Source organism: Notechis scutatus, chromosome 2 (assembly GCF_049901735.1).
Source record: "Notechis scutatus isolate UNSWTSFEM ecotype Mainland chromosome 2, rNotScu1.2, whole genome shotgun sequence".
NCBI classification, from domain to species: Eukaryota; Metazoa; Chordata; class Lepidosauria; order Squamata; family Elapidae; genus Notechis; species Notechis scutatus.
The window spans coordinates 135,339,425-135,361,282 of NC_142010.1; the positions used below are offsets into that span (position 1 = coordinate 135,339,425).

Here is a 21,858-nt window from a genome sequence, read left to right on the forward strand (position 1 = left end):
TCCCAACACTCTCTGCTGGCCCCTGATGTTGCTCAGAGAGAAGTAAAAAAAAAATATCTCAGCGACGGGGGGTGGGGGGTTAATGTGTCGTCGTTTCAAATATCCATAAGAACTCATTCACTGTAGCATGTTGGGGAAAGAAAACTTGATGACAAAGCATTGGAATCAGGGAAGAACAAAACAAACAATGGCGCAGTGGTTAGAGTGCAGTACTACAGGCTACTTCTGCTGCCTGCCGGCTGCCTGCAATTTGGCAGTTTGAATCTCACCAGGCTCAAGATTGACTCAGCCTTCCATCCTTCTGAGGTGGGTAAAATGAGGACCCAGATTGTTGGGGCAATATGCTGATTCTGTAAACCGCTTAGTGAGGGCTGTAAAGCACTGTGAAGCGGTATATAAATGTAAGAGCTATTGCTATTGCTAAACAAAAAAAAAAGAGAGAGATTCCCACTCAAAACAGCAACAGAATAGAAGCAATGGCTCTCTCCATTTTTTTCCAACTCCTTTTTGAAATAAAATGCTTTGTGGATTTCACAAATTGGTGTATGTACTGCATTTTTACAAAGAGCTAGAACTGATGATGAAAGGGAAACTTCTGTAACATTTCCCAAGTTCTAACCCAACCTCAACCCAAAGCTTTCTTTACCCGCATAATGAGTTTCATGTAGATACGGCTGTTGGGTCCAGAATTTTCCAGCTGGAACCACTGGTCCAGGGTCAGATTATCAGCATTTAAAAGGCGGGACAAGTGGATTGTGATGGAGCCCAGAGTGGTCTGACGGTTGTCATCCTTGACCTATGGGGTCAAAAAGAAGAATTTCTGCAGCTGCTGTTTGTGCTGAAAGTGACTGGATGGGTTTGAAAAGAGAATAGGAACCTTACCTGTATATCAATGTCCTCAACATTCGGGTCTTGCAGGAAAAAGCGGAAGGCATCATCCCAGACAGGGGAGACAGTGTTATAGATAACCTAGCAGGGCAAAGGAAGAAAGGAAGGAAGGAAGGAAGGAAGGAAGGAAGGAAGGAAGGAAGGAAGGAAGGAAGGAAGGAAGGAAGGAAAAAGAAAAAAGAAAATTACAATGTAGCACGGTGAAAAATGACAGTGGAGTATTACTGCCCTCTCTAGGTATAGTTAGAAACAGCATTGTTTTGACTGATAGGACAGACTTCTCTGGGAAATTAAGGTAGATCTTCTGGCAAACAGCATTTTTTTTCTAATATTCAACTGGCATCTGCCTATATGTAATTCAGACTCTTGTTTGATGTCCTGCATTCTACAATTTAAGAGGAGGTCTTGATCTTATTCTGTATGACATAATTTCCGGCCTTTGAACAGCATTATCATATCCTTCCTTCCTCACTCTTCTCAAAGCCAAATACTGCCAGTTCTGTCAATGTTCACAAGATTTAGTTTCTAAGCTCTCATTCATCCTCTTTGGCTTGCTTTACTGTCACAACCTGAAGCAGAGGAGTGAGCAACCTGGCACCCAAATCTCATTGCTAAAATTCAAACTTGTCTAAAGCCCTCCAAGCGAGCTGCTACCGTTCTGAATTCGGATACCCAAATGGGTGATAAAAGTTACAACCAGCCTTTCCACCTAGGCGCCGTTTCGATGGGATGTTACAATTCGGAAGAAATGGGACAAGATGCCTTTCACCTTATAAATCCACAATGTGCTACCAGTATTTCCACGTGCAGTACACCAAATGGCTACAAATGGAAGGCAATTAGAAAAAAAAAAAACATTCTTACCCGGCTCTCCCTTGTGACATCCTGAATTGATAGCTGAACCATAGGATTAGGCTCCTTACTAGATTTTTTCAGCTGGGTAAAATAAGAGGAGATAAATGATAGCATTCATCTGGGAAGGACATAGTGGAGAATCTTAGATGGCTTTGATGAGGGAATAGAAGGGAAACTCATCAAATTTGCAGATGGCACTAAGCTGGGAGGAATAGAAGCCTAAAAATGTTAAAATACAATTCTTGGTTGTATAAACAGGCATAAAAACAAAAATCACGTGAAGTATTAGTAACCGCTTTATAAACCCTTAGTAAGACCACATCTGGAATACAGCATCCAGTTTTGGTCATCACATTAACAACAAAGATGTTGAGACTTTGGGAAATGTGCAAAGACCAATTAAGATGATTAAGGGTATGGAGACAAAAACATGAAGAACAATTGCAGAAATTGGGTATGGCCAGTCCAGAGAAAAAAAGGAACAAGGGGTTACATGATAGCAGTACTCCAGTATTTGAGGGGCTGCTACAGAGAAGAGGGGATCAAATTATTTTCCAAAGCACTGGAGGGCAAGACAAGAAACAATGGTTGGAAACAAATCAAAGAGAGAAGCAACCTGGAATTAAGGAGAAACTTCTTAACAGTGAGGACAATTAACCCATGGAACAGCTTGCCTCCAGAAATTATAAATGCTTCATTTCTGGAGGTTTTTAAGAAAAGACTGGGTAGCCACCTATCTGAAATGGTCTAGGGCCGTGTTGGCGAACCTATGGCACGCATGCCAGAAGTGGCACACAGAGCTACTTCTGCCGACATGCAAGAGGTCACCCGGAAGAGCCTCATTGCTTATGCGCAGTGCCGCCCGACAGCTGATTGTTTGGTATCTGGTGCACATGCACCAGGGGGGTGCGGGAGATGCACGCGCATGTGCAGACACACAGAGTGTGTGAGGAGATCGCGCGCGCATGCGCAGGGGGCGTGGGGGGACAGCACGCATTGCCTTCTGGGTGCTGGCATGCAGGCACGCGAGCGCAATTTTCGGCACCGGAGCCGAAAAAGTTAGCCACCACTGGTATAGGGTTTCCTGCTTAAGTAGGAGGTTAGACTCCTGCTTAAAGACATCCAAGGTCCCTTCCAACTCTATTCTGATGGATTAATCTAAGAGCCTTTAGGGATTTTAGATCTGTATCTCATAGCATTCCATGCTACAGGCTAAAGTAGGAGATTACTATCAGCACAGACACTTTTGATGCCCAATCTGTGATGTGCCATTCCTCACAGCTTCTTTCATGTAGATTCCTCCAGTCTTAAAACAAGACTTGGGAGGAATCTTAGAGTATTGTTGAACAATTTAGAGGCAGTAGTTGTTGGCCACGCTCCCTGGCTTAACTAGGGCTTATTTTTTGGGTAGGGCTTACACAAAAAAATCAGGCTTGGGCTTATTTTCAGGGAAACACAGTAGGTGAGTAGGCTTTATGTCACAGAATGCATATGTGAAAGGCTTATATAACTTTAAAACCAGAACAGCTAAAGATGAAGGTAAACTGCTTCTGCAGTAGACTAGAGATGAGGTAAAAGTTGTCATGAAGAATATAGTTACCGGAAGTAGGATATGTGTTCAGAAACATAGTCTGTCAGAATTTTAGGTCAACATACCTAAGAAAAAAGCTCCACATTTTTCAGTAGGATATGTGTTCAGAAACATAGTCTGTCAGAATTTTAGGTCAACATACCTAAGAAAAAAGCTCAACATTTTTCACTTATAGAATTTTAATTTAAGAAGCAACTCAACACAATCTTGGATACCTTAATAAGCTGATCAACCCTGAAGTTAATTTTGTCTACCTACACTAACTGATGCACAGGTGAAACAGCCTTTAAATTTTTTAAGGTGATCAAACTTAGGCAACATGGCAGAATTTTTTCTGTACAAAGCTGAATTGTGCAAGTTGCATTGCAACGAGCTCTTTAACATCTTTTACAAGTTTATCTCTTGTATTTATTTTATGTACCTGAACTACTGATTTCCACGTATCAGTTATAATATAAACAAAGAAAACATGTACACAGAAAGAAGAACACTGTGTCTAAAATAGAGCTTCTGGTCACAACAGGATGATTATGATCATATTTTTATTATAAATAGTTGCAAACTACCTAGAGTCCAACAAGAGGGAGGCAATGTATGAATTTCATGTGTAAATAAATGGCTTTTTTTAAAAAAGACATTTGCTTGTGGCTGCTTTGCCCCATCATACTGCCCATGCTTTCCCCATTGTTACAATTACCAGAGTTTCCAATTTTGGGATAGGACAAACTTATCCACTTCAAACTCACATCCAAGCTCCGCCCCATTTCATATTAAAAAGTGACTTTTGGTGAAATAAAAGAACCTATTGTGAAGGAGATGCTATCTTGTGACTACTCACTGGTAAGTCTTGTGCTCTCTCTAAATATATCACCAAGATGGCTGCTGACGGAGGATCTGGCTTTGAGGAGATAGTTTTGTTCCACTGAAGAACCTTCAAACAGCATATAAGAAATAAATCAGCATTAAGTAGCAATTTTTACACAACATCTAGCATATATCTACTGTGTTTCTCATATAATAAGGCCGGTCTTATTTTTTTTTGAGCCCCCAAAAATGGCTAGGCTGTCTTTTCGGGTGACTTAATTCTCCCCTTTGCATCTTCGGGCAGGCAGGCAGCGACAGCTTGGATGTTGACCTCAGCGTTGACAGGGCACTCATCGGGGTCAACGCAGGCAGCACCATATCCGGGTGTGCAACAAAGTACTTCCTAACAGCAAGCCCCCACCATCCCCCATTATTTCGCATGTTTTAATATAGGCCTTAATTTGGGGAGGGGCTTAATTTCATTTCATGCCTATAAAACATGCTGGGACTTCCTATTGGGGAGGCCGTATTGTTGGAGAAACAGGGTATATCCTATAGCAGGAATATCAAACTCGTGTTGTCACGACATCATCACATGACTTACTGTGACTTCCCCCTTTGCTAAACTGGATGTGGCCATGGCTAGCGCATGATGCATTGGGCCACAGGCTGTGAGTTTGACACTCTTGTCCTATAGTATATCACCCATCTCACCAGAGAGACCCAATTGTGGCTCTCAATATCATCTTAACAAGAGAAAATGTTTACAAGCCATTTTTCATTTTAAACTTTCTTCTAAAGTTATGCTTATCTTCACATCAGTTTATATCAAAGCATTCTTTGGAGATTATTCCCCCAACCCCCTAGTTAGTTTTCCATGCCTTCCAAACCACAGAACCCTGCTTGCCTTGTGGAAATAATAAAAATATATGTCAATTTACAACTCATGGTCCAAATTTAACCCAGAATCCTATCTAGTTCTCATAATGTGTATATTTCTCTAAGAAAGGTTCCTCTAAAAGTCTAATTTAAAGTTTTGGGACTCACCAATCTTTGGCTTCTCCAAGTAAAATGAAATTCAAGTAATTAGATAGGAAAAACCAAGACTCTGGAGTCCTTTGTCCATCAGGGTAAGCAATAGCTTGGCATACTCTTCTTATTTTTATGAAGAGGAACAACTCAGATGCTGCCACCTCTAGAGACACCCCTAAGCAGTATGTTTCTTCTCTAAATGTTTGCACTCACCTGATCCAACTTGGAAACATCTGACATGAGTGTATGCCATTCCAGACGTAAATGCACACGAGCCTGGCCCCCATCTTGTAGTGGGAACCACTGTTAGGAAAGCAAACAGAAAGGAAATTAGAAATTCTTTATGGATAGGAAAGCTCTTAATATTAAACAACAGAGATTTATTCCTATAATGCAGGGTGCATAATTTTTTGAGGGGTGGGGCTGAAAACCAAATTCTGATCTTGGGTGATGTAGTACAGTTACACTCTATAGATGGGGCAAAGACAAAAGCTAATTTTGCTTTAAATGAAATCAATTCAGTTAATTGGAATATACCCCCTCTTTAGTTATGAGTTTCCTCCTATTAAAATTACAAATTGGTAGCAACATTAGAAGAGGGTTTTGTGGCTGTTTATAGTTCTGGACCCTCAAACTGTACCCTTTTGCTTTTGTAAGGTATGCAAGTTGTTATACAGACACACTGTTACAAAGGTTCTATGACACTTTTAAAATCTCTCTACCATCCTATTCTCTGCCCCACTCCCAAGAGCCTTTATGGTCCCCCTTGTTTTAATTTAGCTGAAGATTGTCTATTCCTGACTGCACCCTTGCAGTTGGGTTTAACCACTCTATGGTTGGTTCTAGGTATGAATCAGCCATCTTCCCTCCTCAGTGCTCACCTCCTCTAACACACGAGCCCTGAACACCTCCCCAAAGTCCAGCTTCATCCTGAGAAAAGAAAGAAGATGCTGATAAAGGCATATCCACCAATTCTAGGATTTTAAGGAATAATCCAAGATGCAGTCAGATTTATGCAGACCTCGTATATTTAACTTCTTGAGCTGGGGTTGAAGCTGCCGATTTTTAGCCAGGATTTTTAATTATTTCTATTTTTTTTTCAATACTGTCCCAATCATCTCCAGCAGTGAAGTTCCAGTTTCCAGCCCACCATCACTCATTCAACCAGGTCTCAATTTCCTGCTTGACTTGAAACCAAAAGCCCCAGCTTCTCACCTGCCTAAGAAGTCATCCTGATCGGGGTCTTTGTCAAACAGCTCCACCTCCAGTTCCTGCCCTGGCACCTCGTGTACAATGAACTGTAGGGACAGTGAGGTGGGCAGTCAGAGCAGATACCACTAATGGTGTAGGCCAGGGGTCTGCAACCTTAAACACTCAAAGAGCCATTTGGACCCATTTCCCAAAGAAAAGAAAACACTGGGAGCCAATAATTTAACAACTGGTGTGACTGGGAGGGTGTGGCCAACTCAACATCACTCACTTCCACCCAGTCACCTCCTGCTCTGGAATATGGAGTGAGTCTCCATCCCCTGCCATCACCCTTACTTTCTCAGGCCAGATGAGGAGTGATGGGGAGGGGAAGGGCCAGCCAGTGGTGGGATCAGCCGACAGGGAGCCGCAGCAGAGAGCCAAAAGAGCCACATGTGGCTCCAGAACCACTGGTTGCAGACCCCTAGTGTAGGCCATAGGAGTGCTACTTCCAACAGAGAAAGGAAAGCAATGATAGTTGCATTGCATAAAATGGAAAAGCTAAGGTAAGAAGGGAGATTAGAAATGACGTGTAGCATCCCGAAACATTTATATTTAAATTACCTCTTCATCTGGCAGATAATTACCTCATACATTTCATTCCACTTGGGATTGAGGTCTTCATCAATGACTTTGCTGGTGAAAACCTGAGTTCCAACTCGCACAATGGCATATGGATCTGACTTGCCCTCAATCATCCCTTTAATGTACTTATCCTTGGACTGCACGTTCTTAGCTTCCATTAGATATACACGGACAATGCCCTGGAAGGGAGGAAGTAGATCATGTCTACAACTCTAACTCACCAAGCAGTAACATTCATCTCACCAGTAATTTTGCCTTACCCTGGGGACTGGGCAACGGAGTTCAGCTGCTTCATGGAGATCAGGGATCAATGGGATGAGCAAGCGGTTGGGGAGAACCAAGAAAGAGGCAATGGAGTCCATGATCATTGTGTCAGACAGTGAGCTGTTGAGGAAAACGGATCCTGCTGGTCATGCTATTTCTTAATAATCTGCTAATCATGCTCTCTCAACAAGTTACCTCATGCAAACATAAGCTCCTCCAATATTTCTCAATGCCTTTCTGCTTTCAGAATGTTCTCCTTCAATAAACTCAATTTTCTTCCTTTTTAAGTTTTTCCTTCAGCCTGTAAAATCTTCCTACCTTGCTACTCTTGCCTCTTACAAATTTAGCTCCACACCAGCTGCAACCTGGGTTTACAAAAGATGCCTTCCCAAGCAGTTTTGGCCGATACACCCCTAGATCTTTCCAGAACAGTTATGTTCATTTCCTTCTTGTGATTCTCTTATAACTTTTCAGCAAGTTATGGCCACCATAAATTTACCTCAGTCCAGGGATGTCCAATAGATTGGTCATTCCTGTCCAATTAATGTCCAGAGCCTGGAAAAAAATGTGCAATGTAGAAGTTAGTAGTAAATCTACTGTAGAGAGTTGACAGCGATGAAATAATTGAAATTGAAGGTATTGCAAAGATCTCTTCATAATGCTGTATATTGTGGCAGATTATTTGAGAGATTCTCTCATGATAGAATTTAATAAAATACACATAACTTTCCAGTATTTGTTTTTTCAGGAAGCTCTACTACATGTAAACCTACAGCTTCTACAAATGGCTTTATTTATGCACAAGCATTGCTTGATCCCACAACACTTGAATCAATGGCATTTGAATGGGTACAGTCAAGAGTCCATAAAAAAAGCATCAGATTATTTTTAATACTCAAAATACACTGTCCTTTGTTAAACTTACTTTTGTAGGGTACTGACAAACAGAGGAATCAGTAACAGATGACTATCAGTCAAATGGGTAATTGACCAAGGTAGGAAGATTTTTTTTTTTTTGGGGGGGAGAAATTGGCATTATCACCGAGACACTAGATATGAACCATATTTGGCACTCTGGATGCCCTTCCTTTTTATAATGTTTTTAAAATTCCTTTTTGTTTATTTTGCTTCTTAAATACATTTTTAAAACTTTTTATAACAGTCATTTGTGTGTGTGTGTGTGTGTGTGTGTGTGTGTGTGTATCTACTGGGATATAAAGTTTTCATTCCTGTAACCTTTAACTCAGCAAAACAGTGCATCATAGGGCAACAATTTTTGAACCCAAGTTATGTCAAATGAGATAACCTACAGAGTGTGTCTAAAATCTGGGACCCATGATTCCCAAGAAATTGAAAATTGGTGAATTTTATAAAATAGTAAAATATAACATAAACATTGTCATAAAACAGTTTATGACATAATATCAAATGTCATCAAACATATCCTGTGCTGATGCTATTTTCAAGGCAGATGCATCTCTGAAAGTATCCCGACTTTTCCAGTGAAGGCAGCGCATTCGAAATTGTATCATTTTTCAAGACATTAAGGGAATTTGATAAGGGGATATCTCTAAAAGGATGACCCAACAGGTCATGAGTTTTTCAACACAAAATAGTATTTCAGAAATTGCTTCTATATAGAGAAGGCCTCAGTAAAAGGTTTTGGAGATGCAATGACACTAATGCTTTATTTTATTGTATGTTTCTACAGAGTGTAACACTGTTCACTTGGGAAAAGATGTTCTGTATTAATTCAACTTTGAGAGTCAACATTTTCAGATGTCGATATTCTTTTGAAGTTTACTCCAATCATAAGGGAGTTGACATTTGGACAAAGAAAATAGACTTGCTATACTTTACTTACAACTAAACAATGTATTGTTCAGCATTGTAAAGACAAACAGATGGCTCCAACTATACAGTGGACTGCAAAATTGATGTTACCAAGAACTGATGAATCAATAACGTATTAATATAGATTAGTAATGCATGAATATATGCCCTGAATGTTTTTGTTTCTTGTTTAGAGCTTCCTTTTTAAAATAATTTTGTTTATTCTTTTTCTTTGTTCTTTATAGTTAGCATGTGCCTTTTGGAATATCATCAGGTGGAGATTAGATTGGCCTCAACGCAACTGCCTTTGTGGAAGGATCTGGAAATATATACTTGTCATTGTGCTTGGGGATCTAGCAATGTGTTGAATCTGCAAGATACTTGTATGGAGTGTGATGTACGGATTGTAAGTTGCTTGATGGTTTTAATTGCTTTTAATAATTTTATATCTTTTGTTGTTTGTAATTTGTATTTTGTTTATTGTTTTTGTGTCTGCTTTAGCTGCGTGAGCTGCCCAATGTCACCAATTTGAAGATGGGTGTGAAACAATAACATCCACAATTTGCTGGAAGTTTTGGAAAGCACCAGGAATATGCCAGAATACTTACTGGCCGACGAATGAAAAACAGGGTAAGAGCTCCTACGATTGGGACGTCTCCAATGAGGGGTTCCAGAATGACCCGCAACATGCCATGTAGCTATAGGGGAAATGAGAAGCATGAGATTCCCAATTTCTGGGTTCTGGAGCAAGCATAGGATGATAGTCCTTCCATATCAACAAAGGCTCAGTTCACTTTCACAAACAGGAGGGGGCACAATGTCACAGGGTAGGTCAAGTTTTGAACCTCCTTTCAACAATGGTGGGAAACTGAAGCAAATGGCATTGGTGAGATATCACCAGTGCTTTTTGCCTCCCAGTGCTCAAAATTATTTGGCTTCACTTTTACGCTCACTCTCTAAATCACTGTTTCTCAATCTCAGAGGGGTGGACTTCAACTCTCAGGATTGGCTGGGAAATTCTGGAGGCAGAAGTTCACATACCTTAAAAGTAGCTGAGGTGGGGAAACACTGTTCTAAACTGAGTTCAACGCAGCTGAGGAATCCCTTCTGGAATGCCCAGAATTGGTTGGCTGCCTTTCAAAGATTTGTGAAAAGACACCAGATGGGCAGAGATGTTTTTTTTTAAAAAAAAAAAATCCAAGAGGAAGAAAGGCAAGGTGGGATTGCTGGTAATAACAGAGTGTGTTGCCAAAGTAAAAAGTCTCCTGCATCATTCTGCAAATGGCAGAATTCTGCGAGGAAACTATTTTCAGAAATATACATGCCATCACTGAGAACTAATTCAGAAATATCTACTGCCCAAGATCAGCCTGGGCAGGAATTAGTGATGTTTTATACAACCTCTAGAGAACATCAAATTCGGAGAAGGAATGCTATTTATTTTAATCTTAAAAAACCAGAAATAAGATACTGTAAGGTTTGCAGATTTGCCTTTCTCAATCTGGTGCTCAATCTTTCCTAATTCCCTGGGGGAAAGGCTAATTTTGACCAGGATTTAGATCTCAGTCTACTTTACCTGCATGCCTTTCACTCCTGCCTTGCAGAAAAACTTCTTTACTTCCACGTCAATCTGGACATCACCCACGTAGCTGTCACAGAAGGAAAAGATCAAGAAAAATAGCAATACGGGAACCGAAGGAGCAAGGCTCCAAAAGAGCAAGAGCTGTGATTCTCAAAGTGTGGCCTAATGATGTCTGGAGGGTCCTTTCAGGGGGTTTGAGAAGTCAACTAAATAGTTTAAAATTCTTAATTCTGATTTCTAAAATTGATAAGATATAACCCTCATACCCAAAGCTCTTTGTGGTACCTCCAATAATTTTTAGAATGTAAATGGGTTGCTGGAGCCAAAATATTTGAAAACCACTGCTCTAGAGAATGGTATCTCCTTCAACTCTGTCCACCTGAGCAGCTTTTTTCAGAGGCTGCTGCTATCAGTGCTTTCCTACTTTTATCCCCCCCCCCCCACACACAATAACTACACCTGAACATAGTTTGCATACTATACTATGAAGTTAGGATGGTGTTGAATGAGTGGGGGCAACGCTACGATGGTACCTTGTATTTGTAGCCATTGTAATGTCCCAGTAGTCACACAATTGTGATTTTGGTGCTTGGCAACCAACCTGCAATTACAATACCATAGCCTCCTGTGCTCACACGATCTCAATTTGCAACCTTCACTGCCAGGTTCCCACAAGCAAAATCTATTGGAAAGCCAGCAGGAGGTCACAAATGGTAATCACAGGCCTGAGGGACAACGTGACTGTGCGGGATTTGTCTAACCACAGCAATGGAGACTGCTACCACTGTTGTCATTAAGTTGGCACGGTCATCTGATGTAGCACTTTTGACTACGTGGCTGGGCAATGGAATTGCTGGTCCCAATTACTCATTCAGCTACGACTACCTGTATAGATATCCAGCATGACCAGTAGCAAAAGGGAATACAATTGTTGCACAGAGAAATAGTACTATCTGTTGTTGTTAATAATAACAATAACAACAACAACAAAACCTTAACAGCTCTTAGGTCCATGGTTAGGACCTGAACGGTTAAGCTTTTACCAGTCCCAGATTGTGAATCGAATGGAAGATTAAATAATAATAATAATAATAATAATAATAGTAAGAACAACAACAGCAATGGTAATAATGACACCTTTAAAAACATCAAACAATACCTGCCTATTCCAGGTCCTTGGAAAGAATAGGTGGATAAAAATACCAAATCCAGACTACACAGCTGGTTGACTCTGCAACCAACCATAATAATTTATTAAACTTGTATGCCAGCTGACTTTCAATAATTCTGGGCAGCTCACAGCAATCAAACAAACAAGAAAGATACGACAAAAGACCGGGCCTACAAGTCAGCTTGTCCTTAATGGAAGAAAGAGAATAGGCCAGAAGGGCGTTGTCCCAGAACTGGGAGTTAATTTTTCCCTCCGCAGTGCTGTTCATTTTTCTCCATCAGGACAAAATGTGCTGTTAAGGTGTGTTTTTATTCAAGGAAAGAGGGTGCTGTGTGCCCAGCTGCCAAAATATAGTTAATCATCATGATTTCCCATTCATTCCATAAAAGGCAATCATTTTTCTCTTTCCACTCCAATAGCAAAAGTTGACAGCTAGTCGCAAAAGCAAGTCTTACAACTCACCTAATGTTTAAGTCCAGCAAGATTTGCTTCTTGTTCATGCCTGTGTGGACTTTGACTCCAATGACTTTGAGGGGCTAGAAACAAAAGCAGCATTTCTTCTAAATAAATGAACACGGATCTGGAAATACGAGTCTTCACTCCCGCTGCCCCTGCAATGCTTCAGTGTGTAGGGAGGCAACCAATTCATTGCTTTTTGTATTGAACTCAAAAGGCTTTATTGGTGTATCTCTCTTTGGAGTAACTCTTACTACTTTCTGGAGACCAGTTCCCAACCTGCCACTCAAAAGCTAAGTGTGGTCCACAGCCCTCCAACAAAGTTCTCTACCTTTGAAATACCTCTGCATCTTTAAATTCAGGTTTGTACTATTTTTCAGAATAATACTCTCCTATTTTATACAATGTTGTTTTATTATATCTTATGAATGCAACTATTGGAAAGGTGGGATAGAATCTGCTGGCACATGCCAAAAAGTTTATTTTTAGCTGATAGATGCTGACACAGCTTAAAAAGAATCTAATGTGATATGTCTACTACTCTTTTAGTTTTTATTTATACATTTTTCTTTAACATATATAAGTGCTTAATAAGCAGTGTATTGTCTGAGTCAATTTACAAGTATATAGTGATAACAGTAATAACATTCTTTACTTATGATATTCTTCCAGTTTCTAATTTCTACCTTTATTATCTAACCAATGATAAAATAAATCCCAAATTAAAAAAGTATTCTGTATCTTCTTTGTCCTTTATCTTTAATGTTAACCTATCCATTTCCACACAGTCTAATATTTTTCTGATTATATTTTCTTCTGCAGGGGTTTCCTCATTTTTCCAATGTTCTGCAGATATGTCTACTACTCTTGACAATGGGAAACAGACAAGACACAATCAGGGCACAGCAATTATAATGCCTGACTTTCCACCCAATGTTTTGATCAATTATTCTGCTGACCATTAATTACCTTTTCTCCCATGTCAATCTTGCTGAAGGTGAAGGTCTGCAAATGGGTGTTGGAAGCGCGTATATTTGGGGCAATATTTTCCACCAAAAGCTTCTCCATATATTGGCCAAAGAAGGGCCAAGCCTGGGCCAGAATCTGTCACAGAACAAAAATCAGTCATGTAAGTATTTTCATAAAACCATGGCTCACCAGGGAAGGAACAACTGAGCTACAATTGCTTCTCACCTTATTGAGCCATTCAGCTTTCTCGACATCTGGAAAACTGACCTAGAAAGAAAAGAAGTAGAAATTAATTTAGGCAAGTCAAGAGAACATGCCTTGACTACATTGGAAACCTCAAACATGCACATTCAAAGATGCTGCACTATGCCTTAAGATGTGTCACCAAAACAAACTGGCAACTTTCATAAGTGATTATGAAGAAGAGAGATTTAGGTAAACGAGGCAGGATGAACCAAATATTCCCATCACTTTTAAAAAGAGGGTATCAGAATTTAGTTGTAGATTGGCACATCCCTTTTAACTCCCCAACTGTATTTACAAGTTATAAATATTGATTGTTCTAGTCCTTGACAAATCTTTGTTCTAATCTGAGTCCTTGTTCTAATCTGAAACTTTAATGCTTGCAATTCTCAATGTGCTTATCTGGGATTAGATTCCACTGATTTCAGTGGGACTTCCTTCTAAGTAAATCCACCTAAAATTATGCTGCTAAAACTCTAGACCCAACATATACTCGCGATCTTCTTAACATACATAACTCAAACGATGACGTGCAAAGGACTGGCAGCCCTAGGATAAGAAGAACTTTTGCAAAGACCCAGGTCCTTGAGACTCCCAAACAAAGCAACAGTTATCATTCAGATACAATTAAGCCTAGGATGAGTAACAACATTCCAATGGGATCAAGAATGTGGGGTTGAGTTCCTTGGAATGTAGAAAGAGTGTTGCTTAGTCATCAATGTTCACGGCATCAGCTGTTGGGTGAAGCAATTTCTTTCTGCATTGTGCTCTTTCAACTGTTTGCTGAGATAGGGGAAGGCTGGGAAGTGGAGATACTGCAAGAGATGTTGTGTCAAGGGAGCAATGACCGAGGACATGAGAAAAGCAGCTGATCTTTTCTAATATGTTAGCATGCAGGCATCAAACATGGCCCCTCCTTCTCGTTCCATAGAAAGCTTATTGACAGTAAATTGAACATAATTTGCTGCTTTATGCAGAATAACTGGACTCTTCCAGTATTAGGTAAAAGTCTCAATGCTGTTATGTGTCATGACTGCAAAAAAGAGATTTGGGAGAGGAAGATAAATTCATCAAATCCTCAGAAATCGGTACTTCAAGGTTAAGGGAGTCTCCAACTGGGAGTTGCAACTGGGGCGAACAACTTGGTAGAGAAGAGAAGGGAACTGCAATATTTTCTTTTTTAAAAATTGTCCCTAAAATGGTTTTGTATTGCCTCCTTGTTTTAGCAAAAGCATAAACATGTTGTGAACTGCCAACCATAGCATGAGATCAGCTATCTGTGTTACAGAACACTGTTTTGAAATGATTTTTGTATCTATTTTATTAAATGTTTAGATATATCTACTGAAATCTTGACTTATGTCTAAGATCTTCATGACAGAGGTTTGATTAAAGCTCACTTAATGTATTTTGTGGATTGGGTTTCTAACACAATTAAAATGGGGTAAAGTCTCATTTCTGGAAAGTACAATAACCCGACTTACTGAATATCTGAAAAATATTTATCAGATGCTGATATCTGACTTCAATTTCCTTTGGAAATATTTCTGGATTTTTTTGGTATCTTGACAACAGGGCATTTAGTAGTAAATTAGTAGTCTTTGGAATGCCTGCAAACGTATACATTTTAGTGAAATTCATCAACACATAAATGGTAAGCTGATAGCTAGTAAACTCAGTAGAACCAAAGGAATTTTTTTGTTTCTTTTGACAATTCTTTGGAAATAAAAATTTCAATGCAACCTCTCCCTCAATTGTGGATCAATGAGCAAAAGGAATTGAGAAGTCTATATCCATATTGATTCCACTTCTACCATTCTACCATTGCAAACCAGATTCTACTACATTTAGAGCAAGTACTTAAAAATAGTAAATGCGGAATGAAAAACAAGAGCATCCCTCTCAAAAACAAAAGCCATGCTTCAGAAGTTATGCAAGAATAAACTCAATCTTCCTATTTAAGAAAGTTGCTTTTAGTTTTGATTGGAAGTTTTATTTTATTAAATTGTAGTTTTATTTTACTTCATATATGACCTAAGTGCTGCCATCATAAATTGCTAGCCTTGGTTTTTGTCTCTTTGCACTCACCTCTCTCCCCATGACACCAGTGTTTTTCTAGGAATGTAAATGGGGAAGATAGGATAACCCTGATGATCTGAAAATCTGTAGCCTCAGGAGCTATGAAAGCAAGAATCTGAACCGCAATCTTTCTCAGTCCCTCAAAAGTCAATTCCATTGAAAGTGAGTTTCCTGAGTAGAGATGCACACAATTGTACTCTCCTTCCCCTTGCACCTTGCTCCAAAAATAAGGCATTAAAAAGGTGATAACTTCTAATTCAAAGTGTTTCAAACTTAACAGAACACTATGACCCACTTCCAAAGCAGCATGAATGTGTTATTTTGGGATGTTGTAACTAAAGTATCATAGGACAAGTTAAAAATGTCCCACTTTGAAGTACTTGAAAAGAAATAGCTTTTGCTGAAGCTTAACTAAAACATTGTGGTGGTTCTGAGGCAACACAAAAATATAAGATTTGGGGCTAAATCAGTATCAGAAAGACTTGTATGTGTATTCTGTATTTACCTATGAGGGGGTATTTTTCAGATTTACCTCCCTCTCTGCAACTAAGCAAGCACTGTTTTTGCCCCCTTTTCATAATATCAGAAAAATTATACCCAAAAGGGCCTAAAATAGTTCTATGAATTATTAGATACTATGAAGAAACACTTAAGTAAGAAATGTTTCATTTAGAGAAATCTCAAAATGGTTGCAGAGAAAGAACTCAATAGAAATTCTTGTCTTGGAGAGAGTTTATCATTAATAATAACACAACATACCTTTCCCATTCTTTTGTCATTTTATATCGTCAGTTAGTTTGTTCTTAAGTCTCTTGCCATGTCATTCCTTTCAAGTCAATTTAGTTGATTGTTTTAAATAATTACAGTAACTAGATCTTGGCAGCAGATGAAATTACTCAATGAAGATTGTGGGCCTGGAATGAGTGTAATGCTTTAGGCTCAGGAATCATAGATATTTGTCTAACTTTTGCTTCTGAAAAAAAGACCAATTAAATTAAGTTTTTTCCCCTCCACTTTTGCAGATTAAAAAAGGGCATTTTGAGAAATGGTTTAACTGGAAGCTATCTTATTCAGTCAGCAAGAAGCAATATAGGTATTAGTTTTGTGGAAAAAGTATTCAAAATCTGTCAGATTTTCCAAATTCTTTCCTTTCTGGTTGATAACACGATTATTATCTATATAACTCCTACAGATAGATAAAAGCAGTCTGGGTTAATAAATAATACAGATATCTGAGGCTGGTTTCATCTATTTCATGAACAAAATCATGTAGCATGAGATGTGTCAGTGTAAAATAATCACTCTCTTAGATTCAGAAATGGTGACACCACTTTTAGTTGGAATCATTACAACCACAAACTTCCTGTCATTAGTGATCATTCTTTTATTTTTTTAGGAATTCTGATCCATTCCTCCATGGAGAACTGCAACAAGTTACAATTTAGTAATCTTTGGGTGTTTATCTGGCATGAATTGCTTGTTTCTGGTTCTGACACGACACTTCTATGGGAGTTAAATATGGATTGACTTTGCAAACCCAAATCAAATTTGGTTTTTTTCTCCCCATTCTAGACTTTCTAAAATTGTTATCTTGTTGAATGACCTATTTGAGCTTCAGTTCAGTTGACAATCAGAAGACTAATATTCTCCCTAATATTACACAAAATATTCCATAGTCATGGCACTGCCACCTCCATGCTTAATAATATGATATTCTTACTTGTGGAAGGCATTGCTTGATTTGGGCAAGGATACTATCTAATACAGAGGGGCGCAATGGCTCAATGGTTGAAGATGCTGAGCTTGTCAGCCAGAAAGCTGACAGCTCAAGTTTGAGACCCAAACACTGCAACGGGGTGGTGGTGGTGGTGGTAGGGTGAACTCCCGTTCCTCGCTCTAGTTCCTGTTCACCTAGTAGTTCAAAAGTGTGCAAATGCAAGTAGATAAATAGGTACCACTTCGGTGGGAAGGTAACAGTGTTCCATGCCCTTTGGCATATAGCCATGCTGGCCACATGACCATGGAAAATGTATTTGGATAATGCAAGCTTCCTCAGCCAAAAAACGGAGATGAGTACTGTGTCCTACAGTCAGACACGACAGAACAGGGAAACCTTTACCTTTTACTATCTAATGCAAGAAGTTCCATGTCTACTCATCTACTTAGAACATTCTTCAGAAGCATGGAAGGTCATCCTGTAACCTGTTGGCAAATTTAAGATGAACACTGGTGTTGTTAAAGAGGCATAACTTCCTCCATTTTTATTCATTGTTGTGTTCTCGGGTTCTTTGTAATTTCCTAGATGATATATTGTGCTGCATAGATTACTTGTTCACACACACACACTGGCACTTCATATATTAAGTTAGTTTATTTATGAAATAAATGACAAGCAAACTGTGGCATGATTTGTTTCCTTAGATTTGCATAATATATCATTAAGGTCCACACATTTAGTTTTACAGAACTACCCAAGCCAAGAAAACGTAGAATCCTAATATATTTATGTCCAGAGAAAATGACTTTGTGTTTATTTTTGAAATGTTTAATCAAGAGTGCCTCAAGGAAAAGAAAGACGATGAGCTGATATCCGCAGAGAGCTTGGTTTTAGGAAATGGCACCGGCAAGCTCTAAGTTCCCTGGGGCCAGAGAGTTGTTTTAATGCAGATGTCCATCATCTGCTCCCACTCACTTATGTGTCAGCATTCCTCTGCTGCACCTGGTTTGCTACAGCTGACTTAATGTGGTTGAACTACCATGGCAACCAACAGATCCAAGGATGCCTCATCTGACTGCGGCAGGAACCTCCCCATATCAGCCATAAACGACTATAAATATATAGCTGAAATAAATATAACTCGGGGTAAACAGAAATAAATTATTCAGAAGACCAGATTCTTTGGAAGGTCTGTGGATAAAGAGATGATGGGTGATCTCTCAAACATAGATGGACAGCTGCTCCTTGCAAGGTGACCATAGGCAGCGGTTTTCCACAGGTTTGAACACTGGGAGATGATGGGATTAGCCATCTTGTTCACAACTGCAGTAGAGACTTCTAAAGCAGAGTTCCCTAGCCTTTCTGGCTTTGCGGATTGCCGGGGGTGGGTGTGAGGGGATGGTTCTGCACAAGCGGCAGACAAGCACGTGCATTTGCGCAGCTTCATTTACATGAGCTGCAGGTGGAACATACACACACACACACACACACACGCCCACCACTTCCATGGCCCGGTTGTGGGCCACGGCCCGGGGGCTGGGGACTCCTGTTCTAAAAGACGTAAATTCACAAACCTCACTTTCTAACCACTTTTGGAAATTGCTCATTAATTACGTCTAACCTACTAGAGACCTTCAGAATGACAGCTTTGAAAATGATAGGTGGATCCTGAACATTCTCCAATCTAGTACAAAAGAAGAAAGCAATCATAAATTTTAGAATTTAAAGAATCTGAAATAAACAGCAAAAAGCTAAATAAGATGTCGATTCTAGAATGTTATAAAACGGATGTCAAACTTGATTTCATTGAGGAATGCATCAGGGTTGTGTTTGACCTTGGGGGAGCTGGGGGGACATGGTTTTGGTGGGCATGGGCAGGATGCCGAGGACCGCACAAGCCCTCCCGAGCTCCGTTTTCGGCTGCAACGGCCTCCTGCAGTGCTCTGCCAGTGAAAACAGAGCTCAGGAGGGCTATGTGCGAGCCAGTTCTTCACTGTTTCCATAGCGGCCCCATGGGCCAGATCTAAGCACCTTGTGGGCCAGATCTGGCCTGCTCGGCCTTGAGTTTGACACCCCTGTTATGAAAGGACTAAAAGCCCAGATAACATTGGAACATTGAAACTTTTACAATAGGAGTTTGGAATTAATTATGAAGATCGAACAGCTTCTTATAGGAAATGGATCCTGATTTCACTTATTTATTAAACTTATATGCTGCCCATCTCACTCTGAAAAGCAGCCTTGGGAAAAACGATGAAATAGATTTTTGCTTTGAAATATTACAATGTCTGGCACAAACAGGCATTCAACAACACAAATATGCTGACTGCAGAAAAGCTCATGAAAGCACTAAGAAACAATTCTTCCAAATTTTATGGCTCTTTCTTCCACTCAGATATGCTATGTGAATGGAAGTCACTCTCTTTTGCACAAAAACAGATGGTTTTCATCTGTCTCTTGATTTAGTACAATTAGTCCTTGACTTACAACAGTTTGTTTAGTGACGGTTTGAAGTTACAATGGCACTGAAAAAAGTTACTTATGACCGTTTTTCACACTTACAACAATTGCAGCATCCCCATAGTCATACGATCAAAATTCAAATGCTCAGCAACTGATTCATATTTATAACAGTTGCAGTGTGATCAACTTTTGCGAACTTCTGACAAGCAAAGTCAATGGGGATCCAGTTTTACTTAGCAACTGTGTTATTAACCTAGCAACTGCAGTGATTCATTTAACAGCAGTGGCAAGAAAGGTGGTAATATCATACAAAATTCACTTAACAAATGCCTTACTTAGCAACAGAAATTTTGGGTTCAATTGTGCTTATAAGTTGAGGACTACCTGTAAGACTGGCTGATTTCTGTACTCTTTGCTTCAGACCTTGTGAGAGGCTGGTTCTCACCTATGAATTCCATTCAGTTGAAAATGAATTCTGTATTGTTGTATTATTGGTATTAGGGGCCACATAGATGGATTGTGGATGAGGTAGTAGTATTAGAATTAATAAAAGTAATACTAGTAGTAATAGTGGTTGTTCCTGGATAATCTAAGGTCTGTCTACTATCTTCCCACAACAAGTCAAATCTTTTCCTCATGGGTTCCACATAATTAGCCAAGAGTTCAAGGGAATGGGAAAATTATAAAGCAAAACCACAACTCGGCTAGGTTGCCTATTCATTATAAATTCTTTGAAATTAGCCCTTACTCATGCCCTATGCTGCTCATATGCGGCCTTGGATGGAAGTCAGGGCTCGTGCCTCAAAGATTCAGCAACCATATGGCTGATATACGGCCAGTATTTACCTTTTATTCCAGCCCAATAGTTTGGAACTAATTTTCCATCAGACTGGTTTTTTTTTAAAAAAAAGTTCAAGTTTTGTTCAGAGAATTCTGGCAAGAACTCTAAAGCCAGCATTGCCTTCCAAGGATACCCAGCATCTCTTGCCAGAGGGAGAAAGCATATACTTCTAGTGAGCATTGGCCTTCTGATCACAATTAGTGCTCTCTAAATAGGTCAAGATTACAACTCCCAGAATTCCCTGGCAATGTGAAACCATACTTCTGGAGAGCACTGGTTTAAGCAAAACTGAAATTAGGATGGAGACAAGGATGGAATATTATATCTTTAAAAGCAGTTTTCAATTCTAGCTTGTGACCAGCCTCCCGGTTTTGAGATAAAAGAAATGTTTCTGCCTTCATAACTTCTGATTAATATCAATGCTGTTGCCAGTGGATGAGGCTAAGCCAAAGCAACAGAAGAGCAGATTAGCAAATTTCCTGTGAATAATTTTATTTATTTATTATTAAATGTATTTGCTACCCATCTTACTTCACAATGATTCTGGGTGGCTTACAGCATTACAACCACAACAGATAAGTAATAAGGTAGAATTCAGAAGACTTTTGGCTTAGTATGGTGTTGAAAGGACTTCTAAAGCAAAACCAGTTAGAAACCTAACAGAAATTAGGAATTTATGAGTCACTGTGTTGATCTCCTCACTTTAAATATCACTCATAATGACCCTTAAGTGGCTCTTTGACTCTGGAGTATTAAGACTCATCTTACTTTTTGAAGGAAGGAAAAAAGTCAAGGCCCTGCATTTTTTTAAAATAACTACATGAGAAGTTATTGCTCATACTTTCCAAAGGTCTAGGAGTCATCACTTTCCAACCTCCCTTAAAACAGATTGCCCATACTAGGACAACGTGAAATATCCCAATCTAAAATATAGCCAATCATTCAATTATTGGAGATTCAGTCTTTCAGAGGAACGAGTCCTTACAATGACAGAAATTCACAGTGCTATTTTCTTCTTGACTGGTCTGTAGAAATAAATCATAGCTTATTAGAACCTGTACTATTACACATAATATGTGTAATGGTTCTTGAGTACACATATTTTCTTGTTCTTATTGCAAAGCTAGAAATATGGCACGTTTAGTAACTCTCTCTGAACATGGCAGAAAAGCCCAAACCTCTCATTGGTTGAATTCAAAATATTAAGCCATAGTTGCTTTAATAAAAGTAGTAGCTT

The 21,858-nt window shown here is 39.4% G+C and overlaps 1 protein-coding gene across 1 annotated transcript in view; it reads right to left on the minus strand.

Moving 5' to 3' along the window:
- Nucleotides 1–21,858, minus strand: part of ESYT1 (extended synaptotagmin 1) — a 70,152-nt gene that overhangs the window by 23,341 nt on the left and 24,953 nt on the right. Inside the window, exons 2-16 of the mRNA XM_026680049.2 lie at nucleotides 13,504–13,545; nucleotides 13,279–13,413; nucleotides 12,316–12,389; nucleotides 10,677–10,749; nucleotides 9,709–9,798; nucleotides 7,767–7,822; nucleotides 7,264–7,387; nucleotides 7,006–7,182; nucleotides 6,386–6,468; nucleotides 6,052–6,100; nucleotides 5,384–5,473; nucleotides 4,173–4,265; nucleotides 1,753–1,824; nucleotides 883–969; nucleotides 647–796 (exon numbers count right to left, since the gene is read on the minus strand). Coding sequence (XP_026535834.1) covers nucleotides 647–796; nucleotides 883–969; nucleotides 1,753–1,824; nucleotides 4,173–4,265; nucleotides 5,384–5,473; nucleotides 6,052–6,100; nucleotides 6,386–6,468; nucleotides 7,006–7,182; nucleotides 7,264–7,387; nucleotides 7,767–7,822; nucleotides 9,709–9,798; nucleotides 10,677–10,749; nucleotides 12,316–12,389; nucleotides 13,279–13,413; nucleotides 13,504–13,545 — 1,395 coding nt within the window. The remainder of the gene's footprint in view (nucleotides 1–646; nucleotides 797–882; nucleotides 970–1,752; nucleotides 1,825–4,172; nucleotides 4,266–5,383; nucleotides 5,474–6,051; nucleotides 6,101–6,385; nucleotides 6,469–7,005; nucleotides 7,183–7,263; nucleotides 7,388–7,766; nucleotides 7,823–9,708; nucleotides 9,799–10,676; nucleotides 10,750–12,315; nucleotides 12,390–13,278; nucleotides 13,414–13,503; nucleotides 13,546–21,858) is intronic.